This window comes from Castor canadensis, chromosome X (genome assembly GCF_047511655.1).
Source record: "Castor canadensis chromosome X, mCasCan1.hap1v2, whole genome shotgun sequence".
Lineage (NCBI taxonomy): Eukaryota > Metazoa > Chordata > Mammalia > Rodentia > Castoridae > Castor > Castor canadensis.
In genome coordinates this window covers 84,885,638-84,902,561 of record NC_133405.1, presented here as the reverse complement: position 1 = coordinate 84,902,561, position 16,924 = coordinate 84,885,638, and the positions used below count along the sequence as shown (strand labels likewise).

Here is a 16,924-nt window from a genome sequence, read left to right as displayed (position 1 = left end):
CAAGTATTCTATTACACTTAACCTCTCAATTTTTTTAGCTTTCATTGAATCCTATGTAAGAGATAGTGGTTCCTGGCTTGCCATCTGATGACAAGACCTGTATCAAAGTCCAGTTTGATACAGGTAAATTTTTACAGTCACAAAAGCCCTCCTTACATTTAGGTCTAAATCTTAAGCATTAGTTCCATGTCTTAGCCTATATCCTCCATTATAAAGCAGTCTGATGTCTGGGTATGGTGTTACTCCCAGCACTCAGAAAGCTGAGGTAGTAAGATCACAAGTTCAAGACCAGCCTGGGCTACAGAGTGAATTCAAGGTCAGCCTGGGCTATATAGTAAGACACTGCCTCAACAAAACAAACGAAAAGACGGAATGAAGGAAGAAAGGAAGGGAAGGAGGGAGGGACAGAGGGAGGGAAGGAAGGAAGGAAGGAAGGAAGGAAAGAAGGAAGGAAGGAAGGAAGGAAAAAGAAAAAGTCTTATAACCTAATTATAGTGAACCCCTTTAAAAACAAACCTGTGTATAACGGAAAATTTCACTATACTGTACAGCAATCAGACAAAAATTTGTAAAGTAAGTTTTCATATTGGTTTATTGGGAATTGTACTCAAATTTGAGTGGGTTTGATCAATACAATGAAAATAAACTGAGAAGTGTTGTGTCTAGCTTTCATTTCAGTTCCATTCCCATGATATTTACTGAGTGTCTCCTGTGTACAATCACTGTGCTAGGCACTAAGACTTCAGGCTGATAAATGTCAAGAAACTCCCACAAGTTACAGATTCTTGATTTCATGTAAATGGCTTTGCCTTTGGAGTCAGACAGACCTAGGTCAAAAGCCCAGCTCCATTCTTTACTGTGTACTCCCTCTGAGCCTCAATTTCTTCATCTATAATTCAGAGATACTACCCTTACATAGTTACATTGAGGATCAGATGACAAGTTGAATATGAACATCTTTGATAAATCACAAAGTGCTAGACAAATGTGGGGATCTTGTTATGACAGTGAGGTCACTGTCAGCTGGGAAAATTATCATAGCACATTTAAATGGTTTTTACCCTGAGTAGCTTGGCTAGCCCTATATGTAACAGCTCCAACAGGAAGAGGATCACCAGAAATCACTCTTGACTACCTCAAGCTGAAAATCACCACCAGGATCCTGTTTTGAAGCTAACTCTAGTAATTAAGAAAATTGTATGCTATATCATGTCAGTAAAAAAAAAAAAAAAAAGTGTTTGCCTCCTTAAGCCACAGCTCAAAAAAGAAACTTTTTTGTTCACTATTTTTATATGATATGGTATTATATGTATATGATAGTAATACAAACTTCTACATTTTGCTGAACTTATCCTCACATTCCCTGCCTTCCTTACAAAATCCTTTCCAAAGTCTATTGTCAATTCATAAATTCAGCATATACCAACCTTTTCTCAAACAACAGAGGAAAAAAGAGAGCATCAGTACACAGGGATCCTTGTGACTGACTACTTTAGCAATAGACTCTCATTTTCATAAGATTTTGATCTAGCTTAGACAGTTTGATCACCTTGAAAAACAATTCATATAATTTCATTTTTTTCTTCTCATCCCTTAAATCAAAATTATATAATACTTCACAAAGCAGCAGATAGGAATGTGGCTGAGCATGGCCAAGTTTCTTCTCCCTCTGAGGCCCAGTTCTGCAAACATCAAAAAGTTGGGCAAGTGGGCTTCACCAAGAACCTTTCCGGTACTAACATTTTGTGATTCTGTGGCTAGAATAGTAAGAACTCTAAGTTTACCAGCCCTTCCTTGAATTACGTATTCTCTGCTGCCAGAAATACAAGTAATTGAGACTTGAATGCCTTGATTTGCATGGTAATTTTAGTTACCTCCGTTCACACCTACATAAGCTACATTACATGTCTAAAAGTAGACAGGATGGATAGAATGAGGGAATGGAGGACAGAAGGGCTTAGAGAAGCAGGCACTCTGCAGCTGATGGCTGCCTGGTTGTGACGTCTCAAGATCTCTAACCCAGCTGTCTCTGTAGTGTTCCCTTCACTGGTGACGGGAGCTCCTCAGCTCAGAGATGCTTAATACATATAGTCTTTTCCTTCCTGTTTCTGGTCCTACCTACCCATTCATTTCTTCTTTCTTTGTGGTGTTTCTGAAAGCATCCTGCAAGTGGTTGCATTCTTTGAATGGCTCCCTTAAAAACTACCTGCAGACTCTCAGCTGCCCATTGAGGAAAAAGATAGGCTTTTCTTTTTACATGATTCATTTCTAGCTGCTTTTGAAAAACACATATTGCTAATTGCTTCAAGAACTTAAATTCTTGCCTACTTTTCATTTCAGAAAACACATATAAATATAACTGTCCAGATAAGGATCTTCCCTCCAGTGAATTAGCTGTGACTTTTTCACAGTACACAATTAGAATAAATGCACAGACATCTCTCACTTTTCTCTGCACTTCCAAGATTCCAAGATGGAATGAGGACAAAAGAATTGTCCCCTCTGTCATCTTCTGTCCTGACCTTTTCCTTCTTCCCACCTGCCCTCCTATGCCTCCCCAAATATTATTTATTTTTGTATTTTGCAATTCTTAAGTTCTCAGATGTTAGTAAATAGCATTGCCCCTCTTTATTCCTTCTTCTGATCCATGGAAGGTTGTGGGCCTTTTGGGAATTTCAGGTGGCAGCCAAACCCCAGAAGAAGAGAAAGACTATGGATCTCCCGAGCATGTGAAAATCTGAGGTGTGCAACATTTCCTTCAAAGGTTATTTGAGAAGTCCACTTCCTACTAGGAGACTTAACTTTGCATATGACAATAAAAACATATCTGCAGGTTTAATAACCTCCTTGAATTCTGTAGTTGCTAAGATAGCTCAGGGAGACCCTAGTCATGGTCTGATGTCATCATGGACAGTATGAACATTCTGCAGTTTCCAGTGTTGAAGATAGTCCTGATACCAGCTATCTCATCATTTACCATGCACAAGAGAAGCCCAGGGTTGATACTTCTAGATCACATGTCCTGAATGTAAGAGATTGATTCCAATGCTGAAATACCATTCATGGCATAGTTCTTCACAGCATTTATCTATTATTTATCCATCTATCCATCCATCATTCCTGTCAGCCAAGAAACTAGTGCTCTCATCTTTCCATCCATACATTCGTTTATGCCTTCATTTAGCAAATATTTATTGAGTGCCAATTATGTATCAGATGCTATGCTAGGTATTTGGGAAAACGAAAACCAAATAAGACATGATCCTTGCTTTAAAAGTTACACAAGGGGAGAGAGTGATAATAAATACACTTTGGCCTTAAAAGATAAATTTGAAATTATTGGGAAGAAGTTTAGTGAAATAAAAGGGAAAGGACATTCAAGGCAAAGAGCACACACAGTTTGAATAAAAGCATAGGGTCATAAAAATGCAACGAGGGTTTGAGGAACAGCAAGTAATTTAATATGGTCAGAGATGGTAAAATGAGGAAGGCAAGCTGTAACCATACTGAAAATGAAGTTGGTTATTGTGCTTAGAAGTTTGGCCTTCAAACAGTTGAAGATTTATGACCACCAGAGAGACACAACCACATATCATATTATTTGTTTGCCTGTATGGTTTTGTAAAGAGAATTGATGGCAGCATGAATGTTGTACTAGTGAGAAAAAGAGACAGTAGGGCATGTAGAGAGAAATTTTTAGCATCAAATTTTGTTAAATATCTAAGATTGGTTCCTGAGTGTAGTTGCCACTTCTTCTGTTGATACTTGCAAGTGCTGACCATGTACATAAGGACACATCTGACTAGATCAAGGCAAGTGGTTTGTATGAGATGTCTACCTGTATACCAAAAGCCAGTTGCCTTGGTCTAGGACAGTGTTTCTCAGTTTGAGTTCTGAGAAAAGTTTCTATTACGTGCTCTATGAAAAATGGTTTCTATAGTCAAATAAGTGAAGGAAACTTGCATATTACGGTCCTTCTTGAGAAGGTTTACTGTGCATATTAGCATATTGCAGGTCTGTTGAGTACTGCAGTAAACTGGAGAATTTTGTAACTCAGGATTCCCAAAGTTAAGTAAACCACATATCCCAATTTTTCACAGAACACCTGTTTACTTCCTACCAAAACATTGTTCTCTGGAATATACCTTAGATGACTTAGGTGTAGATGAAGACTATCCTGTAATCATCTAGCCTAGACAGTCTATTTTGTAGATGTGTATATCATTTCTTACCTGGAAAATCAAACAAGAATGTATTAATGATCAACAGCAAACCATCCTAAGCATCTCAAGAATATTTACCAGTGGCTACTAAATCTACTAAAGATCATGTCTGTAGCATTTTTATCATAGGATGTCATAGGATGCAAAGGCAACCTAGGCCAAATCACAGTTATGGCCCAAATTACGTAATGGCTGCAGGTACCTGATCCTGCCTGGGAAAATAGTTCATGAGACCCTAACTTGAAAATATCCATCACCAAAAGGGCTGGCGGAGTGGCTCAAGGTGAAGGCCCTGAGTTCAAGCCCCAGTAACACAAAAAAGAAAAGAAAAAAAGGAGTAAAAAGGCAGGGCTGGGACTGTTGCTCGGTGGTACAGTGCTGACCTACCATGTTCAAGACCCTGGGTTCCATCCTTAGCACCACAACAAAACAAATAAAACACAAAGGTTTAAAATATTTTGTTATTGTACTGAACTTATATATAGATCGTTTACCTGAGAAAGCTAGCTTTTAAGAGATTTTAGGCATCTGTTGAGATCATGGTGCTTAGAAGTAGTACTAAGGGAAAAAAAATACATGACCATCCAGAAACCAGTTGAACCTTCAGACTATCTATTATTGATAATATTTCCATATCTAGAAAGAAAACTATAAATGTCATTATTATCCTGGATCACCTCTTTTAGAATCTGGCTCCATTCTTCTCAGTCCAGTTAATCTGTGCTAAACTTTTTAGATGTCTTAACACAGGTATATCAATGTCCTCTTTGCCCCAGCTTAATAGCCCATTGGGTCAATGCTTCCTGACTGAAGTGAGAATAAATTGTTGAGGAACATTTCAGCCTCCTAGCAGTCAGCAATTAAAAAACATGTAAACACCAAGCACCTACGGCAAACTTGGGCTAGCATTTGGGACTAAGAAGAAAATCTAGAGCTTGACCAAAATGAAAGGTTACCGGCCCAAATCTGCACAGCAAGGTGTCTTGCCAGCCACAATGAAACAAAAAGAGACTTAGCACTCTTCCCCAGGATGGAAAAATAAGGCAAAGAAACTTTGATTAATGAGCTGATAGGCACACAGACATTAATTTCTAAGCATTTCCATTTCCAGGCTCAGTAATAATGCTGGCAGTGTCATGGGACTGCTTGACTGCTGCAAGAAATTCAGAAGACCACCAATAAAGAGTCTTGGTTGATGTTGGAGTGGCTGTAACAAAACTGTTAAACTCTACCTCTCTTCTCTCCACCCACATAAGTTTCCCAAAATAAGTTCTTGCCCATTGCACGCAGAGACATGCACACACATATAAAAATTCTTTAGTATATTTGTCAATAAAGCAGAAAAGAGGGGGAAACTCTGAGTAAACAATTTTCCATTTCCCTGTCTCACTCCTGTCTTACAAGTAGATAGGAAATGAGAAATTGGAATATCTTTTACAAATGGCAACCACCTCCTTTCCCCAAATTTTTATGTTGCCTCCTTTGTCAGAGGACCTGACTCGGGCATCTGATTATGGAGCTTGCTAGGTGCCAGCTCATTTTTAAGCTGCCACACTACACAGTGTCTCTCTTTCATATTAGAAAAGTTCCAGTTTGGCAATTGCAAGCATTTCAAAAGAACCAGACACTGAAGAAAGGGTGACCTGCTTCATTCAAAATGAGGGCTCTAAAGGATAGTCTGGAAAAACCTAGAGTTTGAAGCTTAGGAACTTGAGCCTTCGCTCCTCAACACAGACTCCACCTTGGGGCTGGGAGCTACTCTCTTGGTTGATGACTTTCTCCAGCAAGGCTGATAGTGTCTTCCTTATCTCACAGGAATGTGAGCACCAGTTGCTATTTGTCTAGTTGTACATATTCATGATTGTTGCTTCTTGTAACATAGCTTGGAATTGGCAGAGTGCTTTGTGCTTTTGATTGTATCTGAGGACAGCCAGGCATTGACTCAGGTGAATACAGTAAAAATCTGACTCAGTTGCGCTTGCTCTTCATGATGTGGTGATGGGAAGAAATTTTGTTGATGGCAGTAGGTGCTACGGTGGACAAGAAGCTACTGTGCCTGTCTGAGGTTCCTGTGGCCATCTTTACTAGTTTATTGGGCAATTCGTGGAGTTTCACCCTTCCTTTCCATTTTTCTGGATCCCTGCCAAGGACCTAGCTCTTACTGTCAGTCCCCATCACTGAAATGAAGGCAGTAGCTGATCCACAGGCATTCAGTAAATAAGGACCAGATTTCAGCTTCTCTTGGAAGAGATACTGTCAGCTGTCTCTTAAAACACAAGAGGAAACTAGAGTCAGACAGTTCTCTTCTGAAACAGAGTCAAGGTGACTGTTTTCAGGAGCCCACACACTTGAACCTTTCGTAAGGAAGAAGAAGGCAAAATTTGAGAAGCAATGCCTGCTTCTCTTATTTTCTGCTAAAATTAGAATGGTGGAGAAAAGTGGATCTGACTTTCCCTCTTACTTCTGGTCTTTGTGCTCCCACACTCCACCACTACTCCCTCAGTCACATACTTGCCTCTGCATGAGGTGTGAGACTTCCCAAGCCAGCCTCAAACACTGCATTGATGTAAAAGAAGAGGCACTTAGAGTTTGTAATATCTTGCTCTATCTGCCTCAGTGCTTCAATAATGAAACCAGTTTCCTTCTGGTGGAGATGCAGTCTGTGAAGTCAGGGGCAAACAAACATAAAAGTCAAAAGTGCTCTCCCTGCCTTGCCTGGGAAACTGCAGGTCTCCCAGGGGACTGCAGTTTCCCACCTCTTCCTTCTCCCATCTCTTCTCTCTCTCTCTCTCTCTCTCTCTCTCTCTCTCTCTCTCTCTCTCTCTCTCTCTTTTTCCCCTGAGTCAGCAACATTCTGGAAAAAAGCCAAGCAAGGACTTTAGAAGGAGAGTTTCCCCCTCCGTTGGGCAGAATCTTAATCTCCAGGCCAACAAAGAAGTTCCCTAATGTTGGATTGAAAGGCTAATGTGGTTTATTTTTTAACTGCTTTCTATTTGCTTCGATGTTTTGTGTTTCTTCTAGTGAAACTTTCCTTTAATAAAACCATTAATACACCAATGGCATTTTCTTACTTACAACAGACTGACAGAATTAATGCTGTTAACATTGGGCCTTTTTTCTTTTTCTTTTTCTCTTTCTTTCTTTTTTTATTTTATTTTATTTTTTTTTATTCTCTTTGTTTCCAGGTCATGCTGACCTGTTCATCATGGACTGTTTCACATTTGTTTTTAATGTCGGTTTAAATGTAATTGTAAAAGCATGTATGCTCTAAATTCATGTAGTTACTTTTTCCAGTGGAAAAGCCTGGTATGCAAAAGCGTTTCCAGGCTCTGCAATTTCACATGAGCAGGTTTTTGGTAATGACCTTGTGCCCCTCAGGATGGCATCTGGGCAGTGAACCCCTTTCTTCTGGCTCGGTAGTCAGAGAAAGGAGACTTGGGAACAGTTTCCGCCAGATACGGTGCTTTGGCAAGGATGTGCAGCATTGCATATCATTCTATTATTAATTATGTTTACTCCTCCATGAACTAAAACCATTAGACTAAATAGTCCAGCATAAACCTTGAAAGATAAAATTTGATATTCTTTCACTGGCTATTCCTCTGACCCAAAATTGGGACTAGGAGGAGAATGGGGCTGTTGGGGGAAGGACCAAGGAGTCTCCTTGCCTAAGGGAATTTGGTGTACACTTATTAATCCTACTCAGTTGCTTCCCCACCTCCACCCCCCAGTCTCTCACTCCATGCCTGCCAATGACTGGCTCTGCTCCCTGCCTTTTGTCCCTGTCATAGTTCTTCCCCACCCAACTCCAACTCCCACCACTGGCGCATCTCTTAAGCTACATGCCACTTAACCAGAGGAAAAGCAAAAAGTGCCACACTAGGGATTAAGATACCTGCCACTTTCTAGCTGTGTGACCTTGAACAGGACTTATCTTTGGCCTTCAGCATCCCCATCCATAAAATAAGTATTGATTTGGAGGGGAGAGGAAGAGATAGGCAAGATCCAAGCCTCCAGGCTCTGTTTTTTGGGAAGTGGAATCTTTTCTTCAACAAAATCTGACGTGGAGTTCCAAATGTAGGTGTAGAATAAACCACTGCTACTCTGGTTTGAAAGAAGGTGGGGTGTTTGGAGCCGCTTGACTCCCCAACCTTTTCCTTGGTGCTATGTCTAAGATGGAAGGTGCCTGTAGGCAGTTTTTCAGAACGTTTTCTGAGTAGAGATCCATTCTTGAAAAACATCACAGCCTTCCATTAGCATACACTTTCACAGGATTCAGAGAGCTTTCACTCGATTAGCTCTATTCTTCATAAAAACAGTTCTGTGCACTAGTCAGGTCATATTGTCACCATTATATGCATGGGAAAACTGAGGTATAAGAGAAATCAAGGGATTTGTTCAAGGTCAACTCTCATACCATCATCAACCAATAATGAGCCTTTTATTGTGAGTAGCATTTTAGAACTTCAATATCATTAGTACATTCTGCCTCCTTGAGTTCAGTGCATTTTTTAGTCTTGAAGAGTTCTTTTTGTGGAATAAAATCTGCCTTCTACTCTCAGGTTCCACCACTGTGTCCATATTCCTTAAAAAAATCTGGCAGATCAAATACTGATGTCCCCATTTTACAAAGGAATTAACTGAGGTACAGAGAGGCAGAAGTTTGCCAAAAGTCACACAACTAGTTTGCGATAGAACCAGGATTACAAATGAGATGGTCTGACTCCAGAGTCTTTGCTCTTAACTACCTTATACATGGATAAGGAAGCTAAGATCAGAGAAGGAAAGGGACATTCCCAAGATCCCCCAGGAGTTCCCTTGGTTCCTAATCTAGTATTCCTCTGATGTTCTAATCCTAAAGACTTATGTGAGATATGACTCTAATCCTGGGAAAGTGGATGACATGATTGAAGCCAGGAGCCATGAACTGTCTTTCCCCAAGCCAAAATTCACCTGCAGAATTGTTTGTCCAGAATAGTATTTGTTTGGAAAATTGACATAGGTGTTCTCTAGGCAGGGCATCAGTCACTGTCACTGTCCCCAGACCCTCCTATTTATATTTACCAGAATTTTTTACTCATTTATCTATCTGCCTGACATATGAAGGTTCATGACCCTTAGATTTAAGCATTATAATATATAATATAAGCACTGCACAAACACTTGTTCACATGCATTCACATAAATTCAGCCTAGTCTGGTTTCACAGAACTTGCAGCTTCTCACCAAGCATACCTTTATGCTTACTTAGCATTTAAAGTTACATGTAATTGTCATGATGAAAGTCTTTACTATGTACAATTTAATATACTGTAATAAAACATATATAAAATAAAATAAAATTGCATTTTAAATCACAATTTAGTTTTATAGGCCGTCATGCACTTAAAAAACACTCCACTATTGTTCATTTCATAATGTGTTATCTTTACCTCCCCTGCTATATCTGTTCCTCAGTCACTCCTGCTTTCTCCCTTTCCGCATGCTGAGTTAGGATGCCTACAAACCATTCACTCTGTACTCTTCAGAAACAGATGGAGAGTGAAGAAACCATTTTGTGCCCAGCATTCTTTGATTTAGTCCTCATAAATGGCTTAAGACATAGGAGGCAGAACCCTCTTTTTATAAATGAGAACTGAATTTCAGAGAAGCTAACCAAAGAATAGTAATTGGCAATAGTAATTGCTAGTAATTGGCAGAGCCAGGATTTGAACCTAAGATTGTCTGACTCTAATGCTTACTTTTTTGCCCTATACCACCTTCTTTAAGGAAGTATACTCATTTCATATTACTGCATAACATATTACTACAAATTTAGCAGCTTCAAACAATATCCATGCATCAACTCACAAGTCTGTAAGTCAGAAGCCTAGCACAGCACAACTGAGTTCTCAATCCAGGGTCTCACAAGGATGACATCAAGACATTGACCAGGCTGCATTCTAGCTCATGGTCCTCTGCCAAGCTTGTATGATTATGACATGATTCAGGTCTTTGTAGTTGCAGGACTAAGGTTTCCATTCCTGTGTCCTTTCTGATTATCAGCCAAGGGCCACTTTCAGCTCCTGGAGGATATCCTCTTTCCTTTCTATGTGGACCTCAACACCTTTAAAGCCAGCAACAGGAAATCTTCCCTGTATTGAAATCTCCTCACTTGATGAAGGTCTTCCCAGTAAGAGGCCAGTAAAGAGCTCTTCTGATTAGGTGAGGCCCATCAAGGATAATCAACATCAAAATGTAACTGAATTGGGACCTTAAATATATATATATATATGCCCAGTCCTTTCACAACAAATCTAGATTACTGCCTGACTGCATAACTGGAAGGAAGTGTATATACTCTCAAAGGCTTAAAGGTCTTGAGGGCCATCTTAGAAGCAAGTCTCCCACCGAAGGGGATTCTTTTACATTCCAAATTCCATGATGAGATATAGGGAGGAAAGGCAGCCTTGATCTTAAGCAGAGACATCAGAACTTTCTAAGACTTGGAAAACTTTTCACTTCACCTAAACCTCTTCCTTACTCATATGTGAGAAGGGATATATCTTAAGGTAGGAAGGAGTGAGATTGGGACAGTCCATAAAGGTCACAGGACCTAGAGGAGTTACAGATCAATCACCTCTGCTCTTCCTCAGAAATACAACATGAAAAACTTTCTCTGGTGCTGTACTGATGCCTCTCCCCAGATTCTAGTGCCCCAAGGCTGAAAAATGAGCTCCCCATAGGATCCAGCTGTATCGGGCCCAAAAAGAGCAGATTAAGTACCTTTACAGGTCCCTTCTTGTCACTGCTCTGACCTAAGACTAAAAGACAGAGCAGCTCACACACCATTAGTTTGATCTCCTTTTACTGCCCCTGTTTTCTAGTTTAATCCCTCAGTTTAAGTAAGCTAATGAGCCCCGGCCTTGACACAGTGGCTGACTGGCCTGTAACTCACATGGAAGAGTTAGGTTCGATTCTGGGGCTCAGGTGCAGGGAAAGGTAGGGGAGTGGAAGCAGCCTTCCTGGAAGAAAACAAGGCCTTGGGCATTGAGTAACAGCTGAGACTAGCAAGTCTCATTGTCCAGCATTCCAAGTCATCTAGCAACATGCTGGCCTCTGCCACATGGAGAAAACAGTGGATTCCCTGGCAAAATGAATGGAATCTGATTTCAATTATGTTCAGTACAGTCACCCTCTTTAGGCAGAGAGGCCAGAACACCTGATGCAGCTTGGGCCACTGTGGCCATAGGGACAGCACATTACCAGGGTCCTGGAGAAAGTGAAAATATGGCCTCTCTTCCTCAAGCCAATGCTTTATAGGGTCTAGGAGAGGAGGTAAAAATGCCAGCCAAGTTCTCATTGGCATTATGCAAGATAAGGGGAATTATTTCATCTTGATGGATTCTCCCCACAGTCTCTGCACATATTGATCTTTCTTGTAATGAATTTGCTTATGTCCACAAGTCATCACCTCACTGAGATCTAGGTCATTGGTGGAAGAGTTGAGGTGACAGATCATATCTCACGCCAGACAACCAGTTGCTCTGTGTGTCCCTTCAGTTTTTGAAAAAGCCAATTGATTCATCTGTATATCATTCATTTGGATTCTCTTCTTCTTTATCAATAGCTTTAGTATGGTATGGCAAATGAAATAGTGGTCACAAAGAGCAGTCTATACCTATAGCACTATTTAATATAACTTTTTAAGATGATGGAAATGTCTATAACTGTGCTCTCCAATTTAGCAGCCACTGGTTACATGTGTCTTTTGAACACTATCAAAATGTCCAGTGAGACCAGGGGATTATATTTTACATTTTCTTTCATTTTAATTAATTTAAAAGTAAATACCCACCCACACATGACTATTGGCTACTATACATTAGACAGTGCAGGTCTAGAAAGGAGCACAAGAGAGTCTTGTACTGAATTAGAGCAGGAATGACTTAGTTAAAGAGAGAACCAATTTAAAATTAAATTGAGAATTTTAAATTAGAAATAAGATCTCTGGTTCTAATCCCAGCTCTGCCACTAGGTTACCTCACCCTTTCTGGCTTCAGCTTCCCCATCTTTGACTTGAAATTTTAGACTACTGTCAGAAGCCCAAAAGTGAAAGCTAAGAGTAGGATACACAAGTTTCAGAATAATTTTTATGTATTGTATGAATGCCTTTTAGGAGTGGGAAGGCAGTAATGCATTCATTCCAGTTCATGACACAGAGTATCTGGCAGCTTCTTAAGTCATAGCCAGAAAGTACCAGTGATGAGGAGAGTGAGGTCTTGCTTTTAAGAACGGCACCAGGAGACCAGATCCTATAGGCATCACTATTCTGTGGAGCTGTGTACAAGAACCCAATATTATTAATGTGACATCAGGTGACAAGTTATTGTGGGACCCAGACCTCTAGCACTGGGAGACGATGTGGCTTGGCCCACACCTTGCTTTTCACCCTATTTCCTTGGTGGGAGGTGGGAGATGGTAGTGGGTACGCATATTTCATTATTACTGACTATCCAATCCCTGCAGAGATGATTGTTGAGCAAGGTTATCTTGCACTCAGTTATTTTCTAGACTTTCTTGTTATTTCACCCTCAATTCTTCTCTGTACTCCTCTTGCACCACCAATCTCACCACTTTCCCCTTCCCTACCCTAGTTATTGATGCAAAAATGTGAATCATTATTGCATTGGTTTTCTGAGTGACACTATGATTGGAGTTTGAAATGTGGAGCTTATATTTCTAACTAGAGCTTAAAGTGAGTTCCAGACATGCATCTTTTTCAACAAGAGCCAGAAACAGATGAGCAGTATGTTTAGATGAATTTATCCACTTAAATTGAGAGATCAACTCTTTGTTTTATGCCTCTTTTATATCTTATTATTATTATTATTTTAAAAGAATTAGAGAAAAAGTGGTTTATGGTATGCCCTTAATGCATCTACCTATACTAGACCTCAGAGTTATGACATCTTCAATTATTTATACTTATGTCAATGCAAATGCTAGGGAAAATAAACATTGGGATGCCTAAGGACCTTTAAATTGTGTGTGTGTGTGTGTGTGTGTGTGTGTGTGTGTGTGTGTGTGTGTGTGTATGAGAGAGGAAGAAAGAGAGAGAGAGAGAAAAGAGCATTTTGGGAAGATGGTGCTTAATGTTTGAGTTTTGGATTATTGTGGTTGTTTTAAATAATGTTATTTCCACCATCCTTTCTAATGTTGCCTTCTTGCATACATCCCATTTAATAGACAGATGGTTATAGGCAGAGACATTCTGTCATTTCTTTGATAATATTACGGATTGTAGCTCTTCAACTTCTCCCAACTATGAGTATAATTCTTCAACATCTGAGACTCTTCATAGTGTTCATTGGGAAATAGAATACCAGAAAACTCTTATTCATTGTACCAAAAGTGGGATGATAAAATTTGGTAGTCTGAGGATATAAAGGACATTAGGGGATAGGGGGGAGATGGAAGGGGCGGCAGGAAAGGGAGAGGGCGGGGAGAAGGGGAGAGAAATGACCCAAACATTGTATGCAAATATGAATAAAAGAAATTTTAAAAAAGGACATTCAAGGCCATTTTTAAAACCTCATTCTCATCTCACACTTAATTCTCAACTGTTGTGCATCTAGTCTCTGATCATCTACAGTAACCTGAGTGCATGAAAAGCATTCCATCTTCATAGAGCTTTAACCATCAAAATGTGTGTAGAGAGGTACTAAATTCCAAGTTCTCCAAGTCACTGTACTTTTTGGTACCCTCTAGGCACCCAAAGAATAAGTCTAGTCTGTCTTCAACAGATCTGCCTTTCTGATCTTTTTCTTTAGCAGTCTACTAGACAAACTAGACATAGACACATTTGCATCACTCTCTTGATTTACAATACTCAATATTTGCCTGTCACCTATAAGATAAAGCCTGAAGTTTGTAATATGATATACAAGCCCTTTTAAAATCAGGCTCCATCTTTCTTTTAAACTTTGTAAATAGCTAGTCTCCCCAAATATGCCATATATACTCCAGCCACATTGATCTCTAGTTTTTTTCCCAAATACTCAGTGACTTCATTTATACCTAGTGATATCCTCATCAGTCTTCAAGCTCTAGGGCAAATTCCACCTTTTGATGTAAAGAATTTCCTAACTCCACCCATTCAGAGAAATTATTGCCCCTCCCCCCTTTTTTGATATTTACCAACCTGACATTTTCTAGAATTGTTTGTGGGCATTTATTTATTCCCAACAGACAAGGGCAGCATCTATGTCCTTTTTGTCATCCATAAAAAAGATCTAACAAAAGTGTGTTGAATGGTCCTGTCCAGGAGTGGATACCAGCGAAAGGAGGGAAGGTAAACAGAGAGGGTGAGGGAGGATGAATATGGTGGATGTACTTTGTATACATGTATGAAAATTGAATAATGAAACCTGTTGAATTGTTCTAAGAATAATGGAGGTGGTAAGTCTAATTAAGGTACATTGTAAATACATATTTAAATGTCACAATGAAACTCCCCTGTACAACTGATATAAGGTTATAAAAATCATTTTGTGAAAAAATATATTACAAACAAATGATGGAAACATGCATAATAAAAAAACACACTTACTAGGTTTAAACAGCCTGTTGAATGAATGAATGACTTATGAATGTTTTCATAAATGAATTAATTGAATGTCCCAGGTATAAATTCTGAAGGCTACATTCAGGCAGAGCCTAATCCAAGGGTATGCAAGGTTAGTCTGGCATGAGGACCAGGGGAGAAAGCAAGATATGAAAGCTTGGGCTTAGCAGGGATTTGGGATGATGAATCATTTGTTCAACTGGTGTTGAATGAACACTTGTCCTTAAGGAGTTTAAAGTGTGTGACCAAGGAGGATGAACATCTTTATTTTCTTAGCCTAGGCAGTTTTCTTAACAGGATAACTCTGCTGTGTGTTTTTGGCAGCTGATAAATTCAAGTTTCTCTTCCTTCCCAATAGCCCGTAAACTGAAGAAACTTGGCAATCTAAAACTACAGGAGGAAGGAGAGACTTCCAGTGCCAGCAGCCCTACTGAGGACCCATCCCAGAAGATGACAGTGTCACACATTGAAGGATATGAGTGCCAACCCATATTTCTGAATGTCCTGGAAGCCATTGAGCCAGGCGTGGTGTGTGCTGGACATGACAACAACCAGCCCGACTCCTTTGCAGCCTTGCTGTCTAGTCTCAATGAACTGGGCGAGAGACAGCTTGTACATGTAGTCAAGTGGGCCAAGGCCTTGCCTGGTAAGGAAAAGGAAAATGAGGGCATGGATAAGGGAGATCATATTTAGTGCATGCTCTTGTGGATCAGCTACTCATTAACTAGCGCAGTTCTCACTACAGCCCTATAGGGAAAGAATTAGTATAATCCTCACCTTAAACACTAAAAGATTTGAGAACTCAGAAAGCAAAGAAAAATCAGCATGAGTGTCCCATATGACACACACTGATGCAAAGCAGTCATACTTTCTCATTCAACTCACAGATATAGTCAGCAAATTTTCTCATAATCACTAATCGTATAGCTATACCTACATATGCCTTAGGATGTTCTTCTACATAGTCTCATCCCAAAGATAACCTTAAGCCTGACTGGCGTTCTGTCTTCGGTGTCACCTTCAGGAGCTATACCTCAGGAACTCTAATAATATAGTATGGTAGAAAGAACATGTGACTATGAGTCAGAACATTTGGGTTCTAGTCTTATCTCTGCTGGTAACACATTGTGTGATTCCTTTCCCCTTTGGCTCTGTTTCTACATCTGTATGTATAAATGGTGGTTTGTACTAAACTGTTAGTTTTAAATTTTTACTTTAAGGAACCATTAGTGCTCTTTAAACTATCTTCAGAATAAATCATAGTGGGAGCAAAAGTTAGGTGATAATGTAAGAATTACCAAGTGATTGTCTAACTTCTATTTGGATAAATCCAGTGATGGGGAACTCACTTCCTTCCTAGACTATCTGTTGTTTAAACACATTTGATCTGATTATTAAAATATGACAGCTTACAGAAGCCTTAGTGATCCTCTATCCAAAGAGTCACAGACTTTCCTTTAGCAGCCAAATGCTTTATTTCTCAAAAGCACTGCACAGAGATACAAGTGATAGTGGTTGATGTAAAGCCAGAATCTTTTGCCCAGTCATCACCAACTCAGCCTCTTCCCTTGCTACCCCAGGTAAGTCTCAGGTCTCTCTTGCTAAATCATGTGGTTCTAGGGAACACAGCTTGAAAACCAGTGAAGCATATGTTTTTTAAAGGTTCGCCTAATCCTGACATTATATAATTCAAAGATTGTTTTGAAAAATCAACAACCAAATCTCTTCCCCTGGAATGAGAGATTAACCTGCCTTCTAATAATAATTGCTACTCAGATGGAAATGTATAGTGAAAAAAACAGTTTCCTATGTATTACCTATTTTGATTCTCATAAGAATCCTATGAAGTAGTCATGTGTTCCCCTATTTTGCAAAGACAATGAATTTTTTAGAAAAAGTGTGATTGACTCACAGTTACACAGCCAGAAAGTAGCAGAGCCAGAACTTGAGCCTAGGTCTTCTCCTGATTCCAAATCCTCTCCTCCTTCCACTCTACCTAAAATCTGTTGTGCCCCTACAGTTCTGTACCTCTGAGGGGATTTACAGTGACTGTCCAAAGCCTCATTGAAAGACACTTGGGTCATATGATGGGCTT

The 16,924-nt window shown here is 39.7% G+C and overlaps 1 protein-coding gene across 1 annotated transcript in view; it reads left to right on the top strand.

Moving 5' to 3' along the window:
• The window catches only part of LOC109675617 (androgen receptor), a 166,890-nt gene that overhangs the window by 133,368 nt on the left and 16,598 nt on the right, over positions 1-16,924 (top strand). The window contains exon 4 of the mRNA XM_074064294.1: positions 15,188-15,475. Coding sequence (XP_073920395.1) covers positions 15,188-15,475 — 288 coding nt within the window. The remainder of the gene's footprint in view (positions 1-15,187; positions 15,476-16,924) is intronic.